General features: G+C 44.3%; 1 protein-coding gene across 3 annotated transcripts in view; it reads left to right on the top strand.

Annotated features, from left to right (window-relative positions):
* DAO (D-amino acid oxidase) overlaps positions 1–25,106 on the top strand; it is a 431,100-nt gene that overhangs the window by 205,975 nt on the left and 200,019 nt on the right. For all 3 annotated transcript variants that reach the window (XM_069619457.1, XM_069619455.1, XM_069619456.1), the window contains exons 2-3: positions 3,025–3,237; positions 16,256–16,370. In XM_069619457.1, coding sequence (XP_069475558.1) covers positions 3,044–3,237; positions 16,256–16,370 — 309 coding nt within the window. In that variant the 5' untranslated portion in view covers positions 3,025–3,043. The remainder of the gene's footprint in view (positions 1–3,024; positions 3,238–16,255; positions 16,371–25,106) is intronic.

The following is a 25,106-nucleotide window of genomic DNA, read 5'->3' as shown; positions in this document are numbered from 1 at the left end:
GAGGTTGTTATTTACATGTGCGCGTTACTTGTGATCAGCTCCGGTTTACGCCATGCCGCTAATTTCGGCATGGTGGGTCGCGACCCAAGACCGATATTTACGGCATCGACTTTTACGGTACAGTAAATAGCGGTCTGACTGGTCAGAATAGCCCGTAGCGGAAAGCAATGCCGGTAATCCTTTACCGGCATCGTTTTTCCCTTACCTCCAACCTCGGAATGACCCCCTATATGCCTTATTTTCCCGAACCAGAGCCTTCAACAAATTGATTTTCCTTTCCTGTCCTTAAGAATTCTGTGTTTCATTAAATAATGTGCTCTGTATGCCACCACTTACAAGGACAGCTGAACACTGCGTTCCCGTGTGCTGGGTTGTTTCCTCATGTCCCCAGTCTGTCCATCCGCCGCACACCACTCCACGCTCCACAGTGTCAGCACAGTTACTTTACGGACCAGCCCCACTACTCCTCCATCCTGCCATCTCTTTACATGACTCTGCCATATATCGTGAGCAGGATCTCGCGTCAGAGCCATTTTCAACAATACATGGTGGCCATGTTGAACTGGCCCAATCTTTCCTTTGGTGGATGGGCAGACCACTGTACATGCCCATCTAGCAAAGGGGACATATTTCAATGAAAAAAAAATTATAGCGCCCATCAAAATGAGTGTGGTGCTACTAGCATTGAGCACCATGCTCTGGGACGGCTGGGGTGGTAACTGCCCTAAACCCTCACTGAGGAACTCGCTACCACCTAAGCCACCTCTAGAACAGTGTACTTTATGCACTTTATGCTACTTTGGAGCAGTGGAATGTTGGCAGTTCCATTGCAGATAATGCAATGGCAGAGGATTAGGTTAAGGTCTTCTGTCCCAACATTTTGATGTTTCTCCTTTGTCTTCCCTCGTTTTAAACAGAGCATTCTACTCTCATGAGTTGCAATTTCCTAATAGCAGTAGCACCCCCCCCTCCTCAGTCCATCACCAGGTAATATCTTTCCTTGGCCACCTTAAAGACCCTCACGTCGCTAGGTCCTATTAACTTGAGATGGGGGCCATTACCTCTTGTTGATGCCCTCGAAATGTTCATTTATTGCTTAACTAGCACATACATTCCGTTATAGACCTCTTAGCCAAATCTACAATCTCTTCTATAGTCCTTACTCTGAATATTCTGACTTGAGCAACATCCTCACAAGCAGAACAGAAACAGTTGTGTTCAGCTGCTTAAAGTCAGAGAGGAGCATGTGCAGTTCAAATTTCCCGACCACCAATCAGCAATGAAACACAGAATGTCCACAGTTTATTTGGACTCGTTTTAGGTAATATCCACAACCCAAGCTACCTGATCCGCTGCTCACACCTCCTTGAATCTTTCTGAAAGTTGAAGAGTTTGGTCTGCATTCATTGCATGTGTGCACTGTGTCAATTAGGTATTATCATTTTTATGAATAACTCTTTAACAGCACATCGATTTTACTTATATCAACCAGTTCTTTCTATAGAGCTCAAGCTTTAGGGTATCCAAGTGCTGTAATAACTAACACCTGCGACTGGGGCTACTTAAAGAATAAGATGTCTCCCATGACCTGAAATTGAAAGCAGCCTTGTACAATATGAGAGAATATACTTTGTCCACTAACTGGTTGTAACACCCATGATACGCAATGAACATTAAGAGGTTGACTGCAGTATTAATTAAGGTTTTCACTTTGTGTGATTTTATATAGTGGCATGCAGCAGAGGAAAAGCGTCTTCCCATGTTCATAGGGTGACGGTTTTCTGCATTAAAGGGTAGCTGTCCATGCATGTAATGATGGCATGGTCAGCGGGTCGGGTTAATATCTGAATGGATAGAGATCCGGTGGATGGTAGAGATTTCTTGCCAGTGTGATTTCAAGTGGACTAAGATTGGAATGTATATATGAGCGGGACAGATGCTCACAGGTCATAGTTATGGAGAGTCGTGTGGCGCTGACACGTTCCTCTTGCAAAGCAAAAACAAACAGGTGAAGGTTGGAAGGTTTAGAATCATTCTTAAACCTTTGGCCTTTCTCAGACCAGTGTTCTTCGCCTGCCAACCCATTACAGGAAGGGGAAAGACCATATGGAAATCAGGCATGGTCCAACCCTCAAAGGGGCAGTCCAGCCCGAACAGCTAGGTCACATCCCTTCTGCACGAGACCACAAGCATCCCCAGACATGTTTCAGCCTTACAGCAACATGAGGACATTGGGTTAGAGTTACTCCTGCTGGTTTAGGTAGAACGGAATAAGGTCCACTTTCCTGTCCTCTCTCTAATGGTTCCAGTGTATTGGCTCTGAGGCTGGATGGTTGCTTGTGATTGGTTGAGAGGTAATTAAGTGTGAGTATATGTGACTGATGTCTTAGGGCAGTGTACATTATAGACTTATACAGATGCTGGGCAAGTGTAGATTGACGATTTCTTCTATCGCTGAGTCCTGTGTTCTTCAACTGCCCCAATGCTGAAATGTAATTAGATGGCATCAGGGAAACTCCTGCAGCTGTATTGTATATTATGGGTTAAGCATACTGTTCATTGCGTATCTTCTGGTGGTAACAGGCATAGATGTTCCCCTGGAGGAGGACTCCACTGTCACGACTGACGATTTGTGGAATTTGGATTGAAGCGCCATATACCAATCCGGCTCCACCTCCTACCTATACTGACTTGAAATTCCAACCAGGCACATGGCAGGTGGCAGAAATGGGATACAAATGTCTAGAAAGAGACCAAGCTTTTGATGGTCCTATTCAGAGTGTTCTTTTGTGCAGCATCTGCAGATCTCACTGAGATTTGCAGTGTGAGGCGAATGCCATCAGATTTTGGCAACCCTTGGGGAAGGCACCACAGAGGTCCTTTTCATTGGTAGGCCAAATGTTGTGCATACATGAAATAATATCTCAAAGACGCCTGATTGTTTTCTTGTATAGTTTTGTGTTGCTCTGCAGATTTTCTAGTTTAATTCCTTCTCACTTGCATTTTTTGTGTTTCCTATTGCAGTGTGTTGGCTTCTCGTAAAATGCACATCGCTGTTATTGGAGCGGGCGTCATTGGACTGTCCTCGGCTTTATGCATTCATGACCGCTATCATTCCATCGTCAAACCCCTGAAGATTGTGATCTATGCAGATAGGTTTACACCACTCACCACCAGCGATGGTGCCGCAGGTCTTTGGCAGCCATATCTGTATGATGAAGGAAACGTGCAGGAAACGTAAGATGCCCTTTTCTTGTGAATGCCATTTTGGCTGTTCTAACCAAGTAAATACTGGAAAGACCCATGTTGTTTATTAACATTTCTGTGATGTAAATTGTACAAGCTATTAAGAATTATGGAAATATATTTCAAGCCTCGAGGAAGCATGTAGGCCAGAATATTACACATTAATGTCCCAGGGAAATATACCCTACATAAAGGAGGATTACTATTTTGTAACCTCTGATGCATATAGGGCAATGTGAAAAATGGAGACCATAACATATATTTCAGTGATAATGGAACACTTTTCCACCTCATGGGTACTGATAACCACAGAGGGGGATAATGAATATATGATAGGTTCTGTTAAATCTTGGCATGGCGATATAAGGGTGGTCTGGTCAGAATAAATGTACAGAAAGCTAGGAATGTAGCTATTTTTTAGAGGTTGTTTAATTCTGAATATATTCATTGATCAAGGTTATGTTGACTCATATTGTTTGTCAAGTTATATAAAACTATGGTGTCATCAATCTACTCTAAGTGATGATAGCCTAAGCCTTTACTGCTGAAATTTGATAATAGAGATTGTCCTTATGATGACAACATCGTATATTGAAAAAAGTTACTGCGGTTTCAGCTACAGAATATAACCCTATAAATCCAAACGTATATTAATGATTTAAGAGAGCTTTTATTCCAAGGGAAATATAGCCACTTCAAAATAAATAAAGCCAATGCTTGATGCAAAACATGTGTGCTTCATCAGGGCTCTTACTTGTTTATTATATTTATCACAATCAATATGGAAACTGAAAACTGTACAAGATCAACTTGTTTCCCTATCATGCAGTGGAACAAAAACATGATCAGAACGTTGTTGTCTGTACAAAGTTAGACCGAACCTTATGGGATTTACCTGTTTATGTGAAAATTAAAATTAAATGTTTGCGTCATATTTTTAATGGGTATTACCTGACTATATAATCTTGTGTTTGTGATATCTGGCAATAGCCTGTTCTTCTGTTGACGGTCATTTTGAAATGTGCATTATTTAAATATTAATAGGAAAGTAACTGTTGGATCCATAGAAAGTAAAAATGATGTAGACCATGGAAAGTAAAAAAGTGTTCCCCATAGAAACTGAAAACAGATTTAGATGTCATCTCACCGATAATTAGAAATAGAAAATGTCCCATGACACAGCAAATTGAGTGTCAGATGTAGGTGTAAATTCTAGATCGTACCTCATGTTTGTGTCCATAGGTGCTCATGTTGATGGTCCTTCTTTCCCAAAACTTTTGTAATTGTACACATTATACTACAAAATAAAAAAAACAAGAGTTATACATCATAAACATTCACACATTGTTTACAGAAACAGAAAAAAAACTAAAATAAACGTTTTCTTGCAGGAATCCAATGAAATGGGGTCCTATTATAAATTGCAGAGTATTATTGACCACTCAGTATTTCAAGACAATCATTTCACACGTGACGCTCATCATAATAATTGCGTGATGTGTATAGTATGGTCTGGAATGCAGGTAACGTTTGAAAGAGCATATCACACCATCATGCTTACTCTCTCCTTTACATCACCACTCAACTAGAACACAGGGATACTATGACACCATTCGGTATAACTGTTCTCATATCAACATCCGCCGCTCACTCCACATCACTCTAAGTAAATACTGCTGGTTACACACCCCCCAGCCAGGCGTTCTCCTCCGGCCTAACGCAGCCACATCCGGTCTGGATAAATCCTGCCAGAACCAACACATACTCCTGATCTCTCAACCACCACACCTACCGCTAAGAAGCAGCTTCTACACGAATACCGCACGAGCTGCACACATACCCAGTGCTCACACGCACCTTTTGATTCCCTCTACTCTCTCTACTGATCTGAACTTCGGTTCCCAAGGGCGTTCAACCTACCAGCGCCTTCAGACCATACCAATGGTATATAAGGCGCTATATAAATGCAAAATAACATAACATAACATAATAATGCCCCATTTACTGCTCCTTCATTAATAGCCCATTTAGTGATACTTTTTTTTGTTATATATTTTTTAAAACATTTTTGATTAATTTTACTAACAATAACAACATAGGCTAGAAACTTAAGTGGGGGCGCAACTCAATAGAATGCATAACTGCAGCACACCTGCTAGCTTCCCCGGCCTTGAGATGCTTTTTTGCAGTTACATAGGAAATAATCAACCAAATTAGAACTGCACACATCCTCACTTCTAACCCCTTCCTCCCATTTTCCCCATATCTGTGCTATGTCTGGGAAATCCCATCCCCTCTATTCCAAGGATATGCATGTGTCGACATCATCCAAGATCCACTTGCTAAGCCGAGGGCGGTCAACTGATGCCCACTTGATAGCTGTGGAAAATGATTTTTCATAACGATTATATGTGGCTTCTCCCCAAATCCCCAGTAATACAACTTTGGATCTTCCGGAACTGTGACACCTAGAATATTAATCAATTGCTGTAGACAGTTGTTCCAAAAATATCACACATGGGTGCATTCCCACAGAGTACGGAGAAAAGCTCCTTCAGTACTCCCACATATCAAGCATTTTCAATGTTCTGCCCGCCAACATTTGAACAACACTGCTCGTGAGTAATACACCCTTTGAAGCACCTAAAGCTGAATTAACTATGACCTAGCTGAGATTCCTAATTCCTGGGGGAAGATCAGTGCCTCAACTCACTCCTCAGGTGCAACAGAGCCCACCTCTGCTTCCCATCTAGCTTAAAGGCCCGACATTTCCCCAGATCTGAAGGCAGTTATGAACTGATATATGGTAGACGTGACCTTCATCATGATACGTTCCAGAAAAATATTAGCCTCCAGGGGCGAACAAGCTGGGATGTCTTGAACATTCTGAACTTGTGATCTCAGAGCATGCATGACCTGCATATAATGGTAACGTTCAGAGTCGGGTAACCCGAAACAGGATTGAAGGTCCGTAAAGGACCCTAATCTACCCTCCCGTACCACATCGGCCAGTGATAAAATATTCCTCATCTCCACACCCTGAGGTTCCAGATTTAATTAACCTCAGGTAGGTGTGCATTTTCCCATAGTGGTTGAGCAAACGTCCAATGGCACCCCCGCCCTATACCTTGATGAGCTTCCTTCCACACCCTCACAATGTGAGAAAGGATAGGTCAGGGGCAATGCGTTTGTCTTGGAAGCAAGACCACGCGCGGTGCAACACAGGTTTGAATCACGATCCCACGTTTAGAAACCACTCCCTGGTATTAAGTGCATTATAAATTAACATAACATTAAAATAAATACAAATGTGCAATGTCATATTTGGTAGTGTTGACCTCCTTCATTCACTGGAAAGGGTCTAAGTTGGTGAAAGCCCCTTCAACAATGCCAACTCAGCCTGAATGTGTAGTAGCTGAGAATCCCAAGCTAGACAGTTGCTCGGTGTCCCCTGTTGGCTCGCCCAGTAGTAGTGAAACACACAGGGTAATCCTATGCCCCCTTCTCAAACTGAGTGTTGCAGTGTAGCCAGGGCAATTTGAGGTTGCACCCCACCCCAAAGTAGGTCTCTCAGAGCTGAGTCAATTTTGTCTAATTCCATCTTAGGTATTGGGAGCAGGGCATTCTGAAGTATATAAAGATATCTGGGAAGAGTTAACATTTTAAACAGAGCAGCCTTCCAGAGTAGGTTCTGTGGAAGGGCTTTCCAGTGATTTACATCTTGAAGAAATCTCTCAGTGATAGGGTGGAGGTTTCGGGAAATTAACACTGCCATGCTGATCCCTACTTCAATACCTAAATATTTGAAACCGACCCTCGAGGTCTGGCCTGGACATCCTTGAGGCATATCCTCTTACTCCCCCTGTATCGGAAAAAAGATGGACTTTTGCCAGTTACCCCTGAGACCACAAATCGTTTCATATTCACTAAGTATGCTTGTCACAGAGTGAAACAATTGCACTGTGTCCGCCATATATACCAAAAGATCGTCCGCATACAGCAAGACTTTGTCCTCTCTACCTGATGGCCAACGGAACCCTGACCATTCCTTGTCAGATCTCAGTTTAATCACTAAAAGCTCTATTGTTAATGTAAACAGCAGAGGGGAAAGGGAACACCCATGTCTGGTCCCGCGCTCAGTGGAAAAACCCTTGAGGAATCCCTATTTACCCTGACTTCCGCCAGTGGTGATTTTTAAATCAGATGGATCCACCCAGAACATTCTCCCCGAAACCCATGTGCTTCATAACTTCCCATAAATAGTCCCACATGACGAAATCGAAAAGCCTTTTCAAAGTCGATAGAAAGAAGAGTGAGCGGGGTCTTGCAATATCAAGGACTGACTTATAGCTAAATGCAGTATGCAAATGTTCCTGCGGGTTGATTTGTTTGGCATGAATCTGCATTGGTCCCGTTGGACCAGGGAGGATATCACCACCCTCAGGCGCTTAGCAAGCACTCTGTCTAGAATCTTAACTTCCCCATTTATAAGTGAAATAGGCCTATATGATGAACAGAGATGCAGTGGTTTGCCTTTTTGGGAAGGACTATGATACAGGCCCTTCACAGGTCTGTAGGTAACATCACTTCTTCCCTACTACAATAAAATATTTTATGTAAATTGGCAATCGTAAGGTCACTACATTTTTTCCCAGTTTCTACCGGGAAACCATTCAAACGCAGCAGCTATCACCTCCTCAGGTATTTCAGTCTCCAAATTTGTTGTTTGCTGGGATGATAAGTGAGGAAGAGTGATATCACACAGGGCCCTTAAACTCATGAGTCCTGGTCTCCCGAGGCTCAACAGAGTGTTTCAATAAGCCGCAAATGTTTCAGCGATGCCCACATCGTCAGAAATCCGGTCCCCTATGTTGTCTATTATTGTCCTCACATACCTGCTCCCTTCCTCCCTGCTCTCTACTCAAGTGAGGATTTTCCCAGCCTGGTCACCCAATTCAAAAATCTGGCAGCGCTTAGCCCAAAAAGTCTGTCGTGCATTACCTAGAATGACGTTCCACAGTGCCTCCTGGGCCACGAGGAGCACCTCACGTGATGCTGATTATCCCGTTGTAAGGAATTCTTCCTTGGCTATGATTACAGCAGCCTCAGCTTCCCTTACTGTCTGTATCTGAAGTTTCTTTTTCGAGGTCACTAGTGAGATCATTTCTCCTCTCAAGACCATCTTATAACCCTCCCAGAGTGTCACCTGGCTGTCCACCGACCCTTCATTAAGAGTGAAATATTCAAACGTCTTTGAAGTGATACCGTCTATGAAATCAGGGAAGCCCAGATAGTAACTGTTTAGGTGCCATGGCGCCTGGGGTCTATTCCTGCCACTTTTGAGTTACATGAGAAGCGGGGAGTGATCCAAAATCCCCCTGGCCAAGAATATTATTGACGCTAGCCCGTGTGTGTCACAGTGGAGAAGAAATAAATAATCTATACGAGACATAGATCCATGTACCCCAGAGAAAAATGAGAAACCCTGAACAAGAGTATGTTGTATCCTCCATGCATCTGAGAGCCCGAGAACCATTGAGAAGGAGTGTAACTTTCTAGGCATATTTGGGTTTCTGTTCCTAAGATGAGTCTGTTCGGAGAATGGGTCCATTACTTCATTGACACCCCCTCCTAGGACCCAAGTATCAGCATGGTTGTTCATGACCATCGTCTGTACCATGTCCAATAGATTCAAGTTCAATGGTGGAGGTGCATAAATAGCCATAATACCCCAAACAGTGCTCCACATTTCACGCCGTAACACAATAAAGCTTCCCAATGGGTCTTGTCATATCAGAAGAAGCTGAAGGGGAAGCCATTTGTGAATCAGAATCAAGGTGCCACTGACACCCTAGAGAAACCTGCAAGTGCTGCTGTTTTGTAGTTCGATCTTTTAAAGAAGTGACACTCCGACCTTCTAAGTGCGTTTCCGTGAGGAGGGCTATATCTGGAGAGTATTGATTAAGAAATTGTAGCACCAGCCTGTGTTTAATGCTACAGCGCAACCCATTCACATTCCAGGTCAAAAAGGAGACCTGCCCGTCAGGTGTTATGGACCCCATGTAAATACGTTTAGCATAGTGAAACCCCTTTCCCTGCTTCCCGCAGCCATGACCTGGATGGTGGAAGCAAGTTTCATCTTATGAGATATCCGTGTATGTGCCCAAATTGGAGAAAATAACCCAGCACCTACCCCCAATGAACCTCACTCCATACTGGACCCCAACCGTAACACCTCATACTCCCCCACCCCATACTCCGTCCCAAACTGAAGTACCTGTCGCCCGAACATTATAATGAACTAGTTACTATTAACAGTCATGTAGGGGGGAGTAGTTCTACCTTCAAATCCTGTCAGTTGAAATCAGCATTAACATGTAAAAGGTGAACCAGACAATATGTTGCCACAACCCTTGCTGGAACAGGTAAGGAGTTTACATAGCAACATGGGCTCATCAGCCCTCATCCATAGACACTCGGGCATCGTCCTCCACAGATGTAGTATTACATTCTCTGGGCCTATCTGGTCCTGAGGGCTTCCTCTGTTCTTGCGTTAGCAGGAGATTATCCTTTCGCCCTTCAGTATTAGCGTCCACCTCAACATTTGCCCCAAACCACGTCCAGGCATCACATGGATCTGTGAAGTGAGGAGATGCCCCTTTAAAGTATATATTGAGTTGAGCCAGGAGGAGGAGTTAACATCTCTTGATCGAGTCAAAGGATTGTCTGGCTCATGGTACCTTCCTGGTGTAGTCTGCAAAGAAAGCAATTAGTAGCCGTTGTAGGTTATTGGCCCATTCACACATGCCCTTTGTAGCTGCGCATCACGGTCATGGTAATTCTGTAATTTTGAAATTACCATGCACAGTGGTGCACCTGCCATAGGCCATTCCAACAAATTGGAGAGTTTCTTGGGTGCCACAAGGTCTACGAGCCGTTGTTCTAGAAAGAGCTCCATACCAGGTCCCTCCATTTCCCTGTGCGCCCCAGCATGCAAATGTTGTTACGCCGGGATCGGCCTTCACTTTCATCCACTCGGCTCTTGTTGCAAGGCCGTCATCATTTGGCGCTCCAGTATCTTGATGGCATCTTCCGAGTCTGATGTGCGTCGTTCAGCTTCCCTCATTCGTGAAGACAACTTATGTAAGGATACCTCTGAACTCAATTTGTCTATCTTCTCCTCCATTGACAATCTTGAGCACGCAATGGCACTCATCACATCCCTGAGAGAGAGGGAGTCTCCGCCTGTCGCCACCTCTCCCACCGCGTTGTTGAGAGCCTGGGCCCTGGAAGCGATCAGAGTATTAACAGGTCATTGCTCCATTTTACTCTGTGTACCGTTTTTCTTGGATTTCTCTTTCACCATGGTCGGGATGGATTGTAGCTGGGGGAAGGGGTGTCTGCCTCCAGTCTACTTCTCTTATGACGTTGGTAGTGTAGAATGCCAGTGCTGTGAGCCCCATAATAAGGAGATTTGCCTGACCCCAAGCTTCTAAAAAAAAAGAACAGGGAGATCGCCTGTGTTCTAGTGGTAGTAGCTGCGGTTTGATATGGGTATAAGAATATCTTCCCAGGTTGATTTATGCTCTTGCTGTTTTCAGGGGGAGGTCACACAGCACTGCATCCACTCTATATGAGGCACGACTCCCCAGCCATTCTCTGCCCTCCTCTGCCCAGCCTCCACCACCAGCGACCCACAAAGCCTGCCTTACCTATCCGCCCTGCTGCCGGGAATTCCTCCGCCAGGTAGACGATATCCAAAGGTTAGGCATCTCCACCATTCAAATCACCTCCAATAGTGGCTGTGGTCGCATCCAGCAGGAGGAGCACAGGCAAGCTGTTCCCTTTGTCCTCGCCGAGCCACACCACCTGCTCACCTCACACCAGACATGCCATTCTGGAACCCTGTCTGCAGCGTCCCAAACCCGGGTTCCGCACTGCAGTCCTACTGCTCCACGTTACTTTAGGGTGTGCATGCCCCATCATTCTCAATTCCCACTGGGAGAACTTCACTTGGGCGGGCTACAGCTGTAGGCGCCTCTTTGCACTCATCCGGCACACTGCGGGCCATCTTGACACCCGATCCGGTGTACCAGGCGGGGGCCCCAGTGCTGGTGTTAGACAGTTGAATTGCTGCCGCCGCAGGGTTAATCAGGATTCACAGACCCTCAGTAAGCGGTGCGGACGGTGGCCCATTCATCAATATGGTGGTTGGTCTCTTGCATCTTCCGCCACGGCCTTCCGTTCACTAGTTCCCCATCTCCATTTTCTTTGGGGCACGGACAGGATGTTCGGCGGTTGTTCCATTGCCCTCCAAGTTTGTAATAACAGGTAAATATGGTACAACAGGATATAAACTACAGGATTCTGTAGGCCACAGCGGGGCCGACAGAGCTCACGTCTTCATGCTCCACGCCCCCCTTTTGTTATGTTTTAAATGCCTTGCTAGTCAGCAGTTTTTCTTACCCTCAGATGCTTCCACTGTCTATACATATTCATCTTCTGATGTCCCAAGGTGCTTCATTAATTGTGGTTAATCATGTTAAATGTAGGGAATGTATTAATTGGTTAATTCCTTGATTGGATACATGCACACTAAGTATTTTTTGTTATCATTTAAAAAAAAACATTAAACAAACCTGTTTCATACTGATTTATTATTCATAATTATTTCCCGTGGGCCAAGAAAATTACTATTTTTTTTAATTATTATAATTTTTCAATCATATTAGTGCCTATCCTCAAACTTGACGATGTTTGGTTATTTACGAAGACTATTCACTCATTTGCTGCATTCATACTTTTGGTACATCCACGCATTTCATGTATCCAATCGACGTGTTTATCTCATATCGCCCAGTCTGTCTGTGGTATTCTAGGTCAGAGTGAACAGAATTTTTAGACCGAAGAGTGTTGACTAGCGTGTCAACTATTACACGGCTGCGGCCACTGCAGTTATGACTACGGCATTCTCCTAACCATCATTCAGAAGGTAGGGAGACTACTTCATCTATATATTTATATGCTTAGATCCTAAACTGATTGGGGCTTTATATACATTCTCAGGACACACCTGTGTGTTGCTACAAGCAAGCTTATGCCGATACTCGATCGATCGGGTCTTGACCTTCGTTACAATTGAGGTAGGCACTGGGCATTTTCCTTACTTTCCTCCACTTACCACTATCTTTCAGAGTAAAGACGACATATAGGGGGACCCAGCGCTGTATATAGCGCCGGTTCCCTCTGTACGCTGCCACTGTGACACAGTGAAGATTCAAGCCTGATTTTTATATATTTTTTATATATTTGTGTATACATCTTTTCCAGTGAAGAACCCAGAACAAACCCATTGAGACCTCGCTTCAGGGATTGTATAACCCACCATAAGGTTATTCACTTAGTGTATAATGAGTTAATTCAGGACTATTTCGAAGTGGTTTATTAAGAGAGACACACATGTGTAATTGAGTTTCTATACTATTTTCATTTCAGAACCCAGCAAAGCACAAGCCCAATATATGAACCTGAAGAAGGGTGTTACACATGCCCGAAACGCGTAGTTAGAGACAGGACATAATATCAACAATCAGCCATACCAAAAGACTGAGCGATTTCTATCAAGATATTGGGACTTTACTCTAAAAAAGGGCATTGATAAGTTTGTACATATGGAATTAATATGTCAACAGGAGCTTATACTTTTATGCCTAATTTGAATGTCCCAATTGTGAAATGGCTTTTGTAAGAGTTTTTGGGCCTCATTAGGACCCAGGCGGTAAGGGGTTTACGCCGGCGTAAACATAGCCGACCCTTACCGCCTGAGTACGAGTTCCCTTAGCGCCATGGCAGATCTAACACCTGCTTTTAGCAGGCGTTAAAATCCATGGCGCTAAGGGACCTTGTTGTTAATTACGCCACCGTAATTTACGGTGGCGTAATTAACGCCTTCCCCACTCCCATTATGCCCAATGGGGCAAAAATGGGAATGGGGAAGGGTAAATGGGGATTGGGGACTTACCGCCCCGCCAAGGTCGGAATGGGGCGGTAAGTCCGCCAACCACCATGGCTAATAGCGCCATGGTCCTCCGCCAAGGTCCTAATGAGGGCCTTTGTGTTTTAAGAGGTATATGTGAAAAGAACAACAGTTTGTGAAACAATTGGTGATAAACATTTGTGTATGACTATTTAATATACACTTGAGAATCACAACGTAATCTTTTGTACTTCCTTGATTGAATGCATATGAATTATGTAGATATATAACTTCAATATGTTTGGCAAAACGAAACGGTCTTGCCCATTGCTGTGCTCTGGTTTGCTCCTCGTTGCTTTACGGTGAACCCCCCGTCCTAGCATTTATCTCAGTAAAGGTGGCACTTTACTAACCAGGAGCACCTAAAACTTTACCTAACCTTGTGCCAATATTTAGAAAACTCTAACCATCACTTGAGTGTGCCTCCACATCCACCACCTTGCCTTGAAAGAGAAAGAGGGAAAGAAAAATATGAAGTCAAAGAAAAATATGAACAGGACTTTGTGGTCTGTGAAAGGTTGGATAGAACTTTGTTTGGTGTGTTTGGTATTTGATAACATTACACATATGTCAGTATTCCTTTTAATGTTACTTCCTTGAGTTTATCGCCTCCGATGAATTGTTATTAGATATTTTTCATCATGTTTCATAGCCTGCAAGCATTGCAGAATGTGTTCCTGTAGACGTTTTTATTGTACTGCCTATATATATTTATTTTGCCATTTATGTTGGATTAGATACGCCAACCAATTTAGAGTTACAGTATAGGAATTAATTGACGTGTTTCTTTAAACCTTTTGAACAGGACATGTTTATTATTGTTTTGTTCGAAATCCTATGCTTGGGTGTTCTGCGTTGTTAGAAATTGTTTGATGGTTCCAGAAGCAGCAGTGTAAGTGATGGGGTTTGTTTGCGGGGAAAAGTAAGACTTAACCTACTTTTGGGAGTGGGTACTTTTCTCAAAGGTTACAGGTGTTGTCGGTCGAAATTGTTCACATATTTTTGTATTTACTCGAAGAATAGTGCAGATTTGTTCAATATTTCACAAACCTCAGTCCTCCAAATATTATATCTCCCCATTACAAATTGCTAGTTGGATTTTCTTGCTTTTTAAGGCAGAAGAGTGAATATCTGGTACGATTTTCTTCTTTACCGTGGGTGCCCGTAGATTCGACCACCACACCCTCATCCTACGTGATCTGCACTGGCTCCCCCTCCCTGCAAGGATTCTCTTTAAAACCATGTGCATCATATACAAAGTTGTCTCCAACAGAATCCCATCTTACCTGGCAGCCAAACTCAGTATCTCAGGAGGTTCCTGCACCTCCCGTTGCTTGACCACCAAAAGGTTATAGTCCACACTTACCCATAAGGAAAGGGCCAGAAAGCAGTCCTTCTCTTGCTATGCCCCATCCCTCTGGCACTCACTCACCCTGGAGACTCGTACTGCCCCTTCCATCTTGCAATTCGGCAGAATTGTGAAGACATGGCTCTTTCAACACTCTTTCAATGCTTCCTCCCCCAGGACTGACACCTTGCCAAACCCCCACAGCACTGCGTTAATGTCAAAAATGCTAGCTCAATGCTAGCTTCTTGCTTCTCCTGAACTCTGCCTATGGGCCAGGTTCGCGCATTAAACAATACAATAAACAAAATAGTTAAACATTGATCAAGGATCTTTTTTCATAACCCTGTCTCAGTCAGCTTTGCTAAGTTCTTCTGTAGTTTACTTACAAGAATATTGATTTTTGCATAATGGACAACAGAATAATGCTGCCAAATAGTGGCAAACATTTCATTAACAACAATACATATTCTATAGTAAATGATCATCTGTTAAACATACTGTTGGTTCTCTGCAAACTACACAGGTACTCATTGTTCCACAGTGTCAGGTGATGAAACGGTGCAAAATACTACTGCTCAGATCCTGAGACTAGTTTCTAGCTTACCCTGATTGCCTGCAACATACCCTACTAAGTTCAAGTTGGCCACAATGACGCGCATGGGACCTCCTCATACTTCCTTCCAGATGAGTGGTACCTGCCGTCATGGATTCTAAACGTGTCCCTGACCACACCCAGGGGTTTACACCGTACATTAGGAGGCAGCAGATTCTCAAGTGGTAGTTATGAATCTCTCTCCCTCCAAAGCTTAGATGCAGCCTCATTGTTAGGTGTTTCCTGTCCAGGTAAAAGGCCTTGTTTTTAATCTGGAATATCCTGCTTCATTGAGCATGTGCAGGAATGTGTGCACATACAGACGCACAAACACACACACACGCAAACGTTTTTCATTAGGCATGTCACCCTGTGGTTAGCATCAAGGTTGGGTTATAGCAATACAAATTGGTGTGAAGTAGTTGGTATGCGTTAGATCTGTCATATAGATAATGTATACCAACTCATATGTATATAATTGGTTGAGCTAGCTAGAGTTTTGTACTCCATCTGAGCAGGGACTGCAAGACAAGATTACCAATGAACCTAAAAAATGATCTTTGTTGACAAAGGTTACCCAGTTACCCAGCCAAGAGGGAATAGGGTAACTCTCCAACAATATGGAAGACATGAACATGAAGAGTGAGGTAAAGGGATCTATGTGATCACTGCGACCACATGTAATTCCGTTGGTCGAAAATGCCGACTTTCTTTCAAATTAAATCCCCTTAACACTGCATAGCACAGATATGCGGGGGGAGACCCCCACGCCCATATTTCTCTAATATCCCATTACCCCCCACATATATATGTGGTGTAAAGGGGGTGTTTAAAAAAAAAATCTGTATTTTCGGCCGTCGCATTTCCCAGGTCGACATTTTTGTTTGATTCCAGGTAAAGTACCTGATTAATGAGACCTTCCTACTGGGTTTGTCAAATATGATTGTTGAGTCAAATGTATCGATTTAATTGGGTAGAGCCAGTGGCAAAGCGATGACGCAATTTCACATCACAATGTATTCTTGTTTTTCAGAAAGTGGTGCAAGGAAACCATGGACCATCTGTTAAAGTATGTCCACTCAGAGGATGGTGCCAAAATGGGTGTGTTTCTACAATCCGGATACAATGTCGTAAAAGGACCAACTCCAGTATGTATGCTCTTAACATAACTCCTTTTCTACATTTTGCGTCCATTTTGCAAAAGAACATAGCCCACTTCCTTGAATAGTTCCGCTTGATGCCAACCTGCAGAGCAGGAGAGGCACACCTTAAATTACTAAATTCAGGATGTACGGACTGCTGGACACTAGAATGCCTACTATGTTCACAGTGCTCGCGGTTCATATTTACATAAATATACTAGTGCCTCCACCTACCATTAGTTAGCGAGCGCACAGGTGCCTCGACCGCATTAGTTTATGCCTGAAAATCCCATTTCCCAAGTCGACTACAGTCTGTAAACAAAGGCAGAACTTTTTATTCAGAAATAAAAATCCATGTTCTAGGAAACTACGGAATATTCAAATTACAGTCATACAATATCTCACACGTGATTCTCAGCTGGGCTCTTGTTTTTAGAGAAATATTAAATAGGTGTTGCATAAATTATGTGATAATAATAATAAAAATGGAAAACACATTGTTGGGATTCCAAAAAAAAGTCTTCCAATGTTTCTTCCAAATAAACTGCTCCAGACAAACTCCAGTCTTAGAATATGTTGCAAAAAGTGCTGACTAATAGGAGGAAGACATGGTTCTCCCGGTGATCTAGTTTTTCCAGGCACCTTGATGACCCGATACACATTCAATTGCACGCTCCCTCAACTAAAAAGTAATGAAATGTTGTAGCTTGAGCCAAAGGGCAATGCAATTATTCTCTTAACCTATTTAGTAAAAGAGAGCCCTTTTATAGGATACTCAAAGTCTGCGTTGTAGGTGAATGAATGAAGGTGTGGAAAATAATCCAAAGATCCATCCAATTGCATCCCAAAGGTAATTTAAGACCCACACCTTCCATTGAACACACTTCAAAGCAACATGCAGCTCCTAGCGGACATGCAATATGAGCTCCACAACTCAATGTTATATATTGAGCTGGAGAGGTATGCATTGCGGCAACAGCCAAGGAGACTGCCTCCGCAAAGACAGAGGAGACGTGCCATGAGGAGACCACCCATACCCAGGTCAGACCCTCACCCTGGACAATGAGGGATTAGCAGATAACAGTACTCTACTGGCTGAATATGGACACCATAGCTCACCTTCTTGGGCTCATACAGCTAGACCTCCAGAGTGGGATCTGAATCAGGACTGCAAACCCACCCCTGCTGAAGCTGGGGGCCGTCCTGCACTTTCTAACTACGGACACATTTCAGCACACCATTGTGATGCTACATGGCATCTTACACTCAACCTTTTCTATAGTATTGGCACAGTTATTTATTTATTTGGCATTTGTATAGCGCGCCAAACCCTCAAGGTATCTGAGCACTGGTTGCAGCAGGTACAGAAAGGCATACAATTATTTAAACAGGCAGATTGCATATGTGTTCAAGTCAGGGAGTACACGCAAATATTTTCTGAGATTTAAAGGCTCTTATAGGCTTATTTTAAATAGCCAGCTTTTGAGTTTTTTGCGGGGGAACTGGTTTGAAGGGTCTGACCTAAGGTCTAGTGGCAGGGCATTCCACTCTTTTGCAGCCATGACTGGAAAGCTGCAGCCCCCTGCCTTGGCTCTTTTGAATTTGGGTGTGGTAAGGAGGTGTGAGGTGGTGGCTCTAGTAGGTCTGATAGAATGGGTTGTAGCAATTTTATTGGCGAGGTATATTGGTGCTTTGTTGTCGAGGCATTTGTGCGTGATAGATAGGGTTTTGAATCCGATGCGGTCTTGGACTGGGAGCCAGTGTGCATTGCGTCTAGCTGCGGAGATGTGATCTTTCTTTGGGATGTTTAGTGCTGCACGCAGAGTATTGTTCTGAATAACTTTTTTTATTATATTACTTGAGGATGAGCCTGCGAACAGAGCGTTGCGATAGTCTAGTTGCGATTATATGAGGGCCCTGACCAGCGTGGTACAGTTGTCAGGTGTGAGCAATGGTCTGCAGGCGTTGATCAGTTTTTATGTGTAGGTCCCCGCAGAGGCTGTTGTATTGACTTGTCTGGTTAAAGAGAGTGACGAGCTTAGGTAGACTCCTACTGTATTGACTTCTGTCAGGACGGTGATGCTGCTCCCGTCGATGGAGAAGGCTTGGTATTTGGTGTCTAGTTTGTTGATGCAGGGGTGGCTCCCTATTAACAGGAGCCCTGTTTTATCGCCGTTAAGACAAAGTTCATGTTGTGCCATCCAGTTTTGGATGTATTGGTATATTTTGTTGAGTGCAGCAGAGTCAGTTTTGTAGTTACCGGTAATAGGCAGAAGGATCTGTGTGTCGTCCGCATAGTTGGTGTAAAGGATGCCTAATTAATCCAGGTGGTCGGACAGGAGCTTTGTGAAAATATTGTACAGTGTAGGTGAAACACACAAGCCTTGGGGCACTTCGCAGGAGACTGGGGCAGGCATGGCGGCTGCTGTGTTAGAGAATGCAGCTTTCAGGAGGTTTGGAGGGGGATTCTAGTTCGCATAAAATGGAGGATAATTCTTTTGTGTCTGACTTGGCATTTGCTGTGCGCTCGTTGTAGGTATGGTTTTTTGCTTGGATGAGGGCCTGTTTATAGCCTCTTTCTTAGTTACTGTGGGCAAGTTTTCCATGATGCTTCGGCAGTTTGCTTGGCTGAGCGTAGCGGTTTTAGGTTGGGGGTGTACCAGGCATTGAGATGTGTGGCTGGTTTAGGTTTGCTTAGGGTCAGGGGTGCTGTTTTGTCTTTGGCAAGTAATAAGGTGTTGTTATTTGTATTTATTTGTATTTTTTTAGATTTATATAGCGCTTTAAGCCAAAGCGCTTTACATGAGGAACAAGAAATCACAACAAGCAATACATAACATTGAATCAAACCAGAAAACAGTACAGGGAACAATTTAAATTATTGGTGAGGTTAAGTGCATACGGAGGGGGACTGAAGTGAAAGAGGAGGGTTAGAAAGTGACGGAGGAGGAGCATTCAATAGAGAAAGAGGAAGCTAAAAGATGCTGGGGGGGTGATTGAAAGAGGTAGGATTTTAGAGAGGTGCGAAATGAGGGGTAGGAGGTAGTAGAGCGGACTGGGAGGGGAAGGCGGTTCAAATGGAAAGGAGCAAGAAGTTGGAAGTAGCGGAAGCGGCACTGGGTGGAGGAGGAGGAGAAAGAAGGAAGAGATCTGCAGAATGGAGAGAAGGAGAAGGGGTGTAGAACGTGAGAAGGGAGGATAGATAGGGAGGGGCAAGACAATAGAGGGCTTTGCGGAAAAGACAGAGGAAGTTAAATTTAAGCTTGGAGTGAAAAGGGAGCCATCCTAGTGAGACAAGGGAAGAGGAGATGGAGTTGTGAGATGAGAGAAGGCAGAGGGAGTGGATAGCGGAGTGGTAGATAGATTTGAGGGGTGAGAGTTGTGAGGCGGGGAGTCCAAAGAAGAGAGTGGAGCAGTAGAAGAGTCTGGAGAAGGAGAGGACGAATTGTATAGATATTGTAGAGGTGGAAGCAGCAAAATCTGGCAGTGAGAGAAATGTGGTGAGAAAGAGAGAGGTGGGGGTCGATGTGGGGCCCGAGGTTGCGGGCATGAGGGGAGAAGGGAGGTTGGGAGGGAGGAAAGGGAATGAAGGGAGGAGGAGAGGGAGGAGGAAGAGTGTTGGCAGGGAAGAAGAGGAGCTCAGTTTTATCTGAATTGAGAGAAAGGAAGTGAGAGGGCATCCAAGATTTAATGGCGGAGAGGCAAGAAGAGAGCTTAAGGTGGATGTCAGGTGTGAAGGAGGAGAAGGAAAGGAAGAGCTAGGTATCATCCGCTAGAAATGGTGTGATACACCAAAGGATGAGATAGTGGGAGCTAGGAAGGAAGTATAGAGTGAGAAGAGAAAGGGGCAAAGGACAGATCCTTGGGAACACCGTGGTTGAGAGGAAAGATAGGTGAGGAGCGGCCACCACAGGAGACTGAAAATGTGCGATTAGAGAGATAGGAGGAGAACCAGTCGAGGATGGAGTCTTTAAGGCCAAATGAGGAGAGAGAGTTAAGGAGAAGAGTGTGGTCAACAGTATTGAAGGCAGCTGAGAGATCAAGTAGGATAAGAATAGAAGAATGCTTAGAGTAGCGAGCAGATAGGAGAGAGTTGAGAATGGAGGTGAGAGCAGTTTCCCTGGAGTGAAGAGGGTGGAATCCAGATTGGGTTGGGGGGGAGGGAATGATTGGAGATAAAGGTAGAGAGTTGAGAATAGACAATACATTCTAGAAGTTTGGAGAGGAAGGGAAGAAGGGAGATGGGGCGATAATTGGATGGAAGATGGGGGTAAGAAGAAGTTTTTTTGAGAATGGGGATGATGGTAGCATGCTTAAAAGGAGAGGGGAAGGTGGATGTAGGGAGACAGGTGTTGAAGAAGGAGGTGAGATAAGGTATTAAGAGAGGGTAGATTTTAGGGATAAGGGAGGTAGGAATGGGGTCCGCAGGAGAAGCAGTGGGATGAGTTTTGGAAAGGAGGAGGGTAACTTCAGATGGAGTGATAGGGGTAAATGAGGACACGGAGAAGGCAGGGGGAGGAGGGGTGCGGTGGAGGGGGAGAATAAGAAGGGTAAAAGAGAATAGATTGTCGGAGGTTGAGGACTTTGTTGGAAAAGATGGAGGCAAGGTCAGAGGCAGAGAGAGGAGAGCCAATGGAATGATCAAGGGTGGGAGGAGAAAGAAGTCGAGATAAGGTTTGAAAGATGCGGCGTGGATGGGAGGACTGAGAGTGAAGAAGGTCGGAGAAGTAAGTGCGCTTAGCAGAATTGAGACAGGAGTCATAGAGGGAGTGATAGTCGAAGTATGCAGATTGGTTGGAAGAGGTGGGGTGTTTGAGCCAGGAACGTTCGAGGCGCCTAAGAAGGCGGCGCATGGCAGAAAGATGAGGTGAAAGCCAAATGAGCAGGACGGTGAGAAGGGTGAAACGAGGAGAGAGGGTAAAGAAGATCTAGAGAAGAGGTAAGGGAGGAAGTTAAGGTGAAGGACGCTTCAGTAGCTGAAAGAGAGGAGAAGTGCGAGGGGGGGAGGAAGGAAGAGCAGGAAGTAAGGAAGAGAGAAGGGTTGAAATTACGTAGGTCATGACGGAAGTAGAGGGTGGAAGAAGGAGGGGGGAGGAGGGGAAAGGAGGGGTGAGGGAGAAGGAGAGTAAGGAGTGGTCAGAAAGGTAGTTAGGTAGAGCAGAAATGGGAGAAGAAGAGAAGGAAGAGGTAAAGATGAGGTCAATGGTAGATCCAGATTGGTGAGTAGGACGGGAAAGGAGAGGGGTAAGGAGGTAGGAATCAAGGATGGACAGGAGAGGATTTATAAAGTTGTACCATGGTACTTGGGTCGCATGTAGTGTGTAGGTAGTTTGTGATCGGTCCTAACAGTGGGAGCATGTTTTCTGGATGACCTTCCGAGTGTTTCTGGAATGTGTGGCTGGAGCTATAAGTGCAGGGGTTTTGGATGTGGAGAGTTTGGGGATGGTGAGGGTGATGACGCTGTGGTCTGACCATGGCATACGTGGTTGGACGTGATGAGCGTATTGCCATTCATGTCTGCCAGCCAGTGAAGTGTCCAGCCTTTTGTGTGTGTGGGGAGGCAGATACGTTGGGTGAATCCTAGTGCTGCAAACTATCCTAGACAAAGGTTTGGTATTATTGGATAATAGGGTGGCAATATCTTCGGCGAGGGACTGGGGTGGGCCTGGAGGCCTGTAGATAATGTAAAAGGTTAGTGCAGCTGAGTTTGTGAATGGCAATTTGAGTGAGAGTAATTCCCCTGATCGGAAGGTTTGGTTAGGTCATTCTTGAAGGGTCAGGTGTTTGTTAGCTATGAGGGCAACACACTAATGCCACATGCACTAAATCGTATTGCTATGCCAACAAGCCCACAGCAGGTGCATTCCATACCAAGGCAATTTTCTATGCCACAGCACACTTCTCCAATGTGATTGCAACGCTATAGTGCAGGCATGTGGCATTGGTAGCACCGCAGGCACAGGAGAAAATTTACAGCAACAGAAATCAGTACCACTCCATAAATGTACAAATGACATGCAATGCTGATCTGACGGTAAACCACTGCTGCTTCCGTTTCCCTGGTTCAACCCATGACGCCATGGTCCTGAGGATGAGCACTCTGCCAGCGGTCATGGAGTCCCACAGGGACCTTCATACGTGGATACGTGGATATTGGGTAAGTAGCAACTGTGAAATTGTCATGCACAATGTGGGCCAAAGAATGTGAAGGGGTGAAGGCGCACAGAAGTACTGGCATACACATAGGACACATGTAAAAACAAATGCAAAAACAAGATGCATTTAAGTGCAACAATGCAAGCTGACATGGGGCACAAAGCTTTACACTGCAGAGTGAACTGCCCTTTGGCCACATCACACCCTTGCATAAGAACAGTGACATGAGTGGCCCTGATAGTAGAGTACAGAGAATACACTGATATACACCCCTTGATCACTGTTAATAACCACATTACAGTAGCAGTCAGGCATACAATTGACAAAACTGCCCAACTATGCCCAGCACAATGCCAAATCCAAAGTAGCAGTAGACCAGTGACATGTTATACAGTTGCCCCCTTTTCACGTTACACTTGTGAAAAGGAGGCAACACAGGAGGCAAATCTACAGCACTCCATCAGACAATGTAGGGTCCACACACCCCTGATGTCATGCATAGAGGGGCTCCCTGTATTCCCGATGTAGTACCTGAAGCATGTGTTACACATGCTGCACTGTACAATGAGGCCTGTGTATACAAAAACACCTTTCATCATTAATCATGACACTTACCTATTGCAGGGGACTCGGGCTATCCACTGTTGCCAGGGCTAATGACACTGAGAAGGTGGGGAAGATGGTCATGGCCTGTGCAATGCTGCACAACATGTGCATTAAGAGGAATGTCCCTATGCCTCCTGAGTAAGACACTGGCCACTCAGACTCGGACTTTTGCCAGATGAAATGACCTTTACCGCCAAGAGTGTGTGCACGTTCCCGTCGACTTGTAATACAGCAGCACCTCCTTGCTTCCTTTCTCACAATACATTTTATGAAACCAGCTTTTCTAAAACCTGCTCAACAAAAAAGTGGGACATTTTCCGCTCACACATGTCCTGCATGAACCCTACAACATAACTCTGGACCATGTGAGTGATGTCACTGACAAGCAGAAGAAAGGAAGAGATTAACCCTCTGAATGCTAGGCTGAAGCTCCAAAGGGCAAAACACAAACGAGCCAAACACACACAAATGCTGCACTTATCCCCAATTTAGGCATTCATTAATTTACCACGGCTTATATCCTCTCTGTGCCGCTCCTCTGCCACTGTTGCAAAATGGCTCAGAACGGGAAATTGAGGAGTAAAAGCATTACACTTTGCATTTGAAATGAGGACCATTGACATTTTTCTTTCAGTTCTTACGTCAAGACCCGTAAGCAATTCTCATTAGTTTTTACATGAATAAAGATTAATTTTAACATATTGGGCCTCATTACACGGAAGGCGGTGAGCTCATGCTGGTAAAATACCGGCACCGCCTTGGCGGAAAGGGGATTTACCGCCCCATTCCAAGGTTGGAGGGGCGGTAAATCCCCCTTCCGCCATTGCCCTTCCCCATTCCCATTTCTGCCCCATAGGGCTCTATGGGAATGGGGAAGGCGCTAATTACGGCACCGCAATTTTGCGGTGCCGTAATTAGCTCCGAGGTCCCTTAGCGGGTTGGTTTTTGCAGGCGTTAAAGCACCAACCCGCTAAGGGACCTCGTAGTAAGGCGATAATGGTTAACGGTTACCGGTACCATTACCGCCTTCCGTGTAATGAGGCCCATTGACATGAATTGATTCATTTTCAGCAGGAGCCATTTTTAGTAGAAATACACCTAAGACATGCTCTTTTTCAGTGCCAACGTATCCCTTTCTTCACTTTGTTTAAACTGATTTTTAATTTCCTGGATAGAAAAATGGCTCCTAAAGGTTGTCTTCTTTTTTTTTTCCTGACCAAGTGCAGCATACTCCTCCTTTTAGCATCCACAATGTTTCCCACTTCCCTTTCTGTATTCTACACGAATTTCACTTAACATTCCACACACAAAGAATACCTGTAAAAAACATCTAGTTAAAACACATCCCTTACCTAAATATGTAGCTCAGTTCATGGACCTTTACCCATTGTAGCGTTTTACCACTGAATAGAACTCAACAGCACAGTGTTTTGAAAAAGGCCTTTTAAACTCGGTACCATAGTGTGCTATGCTAGGGGGAGTTCATAGTGCTTAACAACGAAATGGTGTCGCATGGGATACATCTATTATCACTCAATTCTAGAATGAATCTTTATTTAACTATAAGAGTCTGAGTCTATGATACCACTTAATTTATTACATATAATAAACCCCTAACCATTTACAAAAACTGTATCTGATGCAATACATTCTTCAATACAATAAATGTCACTTCATTATTTAAAAACCTCTAATACATCCATACTATTCATCATCCACTAACACTCATTCAAACATCCATTGCTTGACTTCAAAACACACATATATAAACATTCATACTCCCCATTGTTTAAAACTGTACTATCAGAGCCTCGCTTAGTGATTTGGCTTGCACGAAAGATTATACTAAACAGGGAGCTGTCTTGGCTATTACCCATCTTCCATTATAGACTCAAGCACCAAGGGCGATTTTATAGAACACACAATCCCCTGCCAATATGGCCTCCAAGCACTGGAGTAGGTTAATCACATGACTAATTA

The sequence above is a fragment of the Ambystoma mexicanum genome, chromosome 10, assembly GCF_040938575.1.
Source record: "Ambystoma mexicanum isolate Mex_15411 chromosome 10, UKY_AmexF1_1, whole genome shotgun sequence".
Taxonomy (NCBI): domain Eukaryota; kingdom Metazoa; phylum Chordata; class Amphibia; order Caudata; family Ambystomatidae; genus Ambystoma; species Ambystoma mexicanum.
The sequence above is the reverse complement of the archived record's forward strand: the minus strand, read 5'-3'. Positions and strand labels throughout refer to the sequence as shown.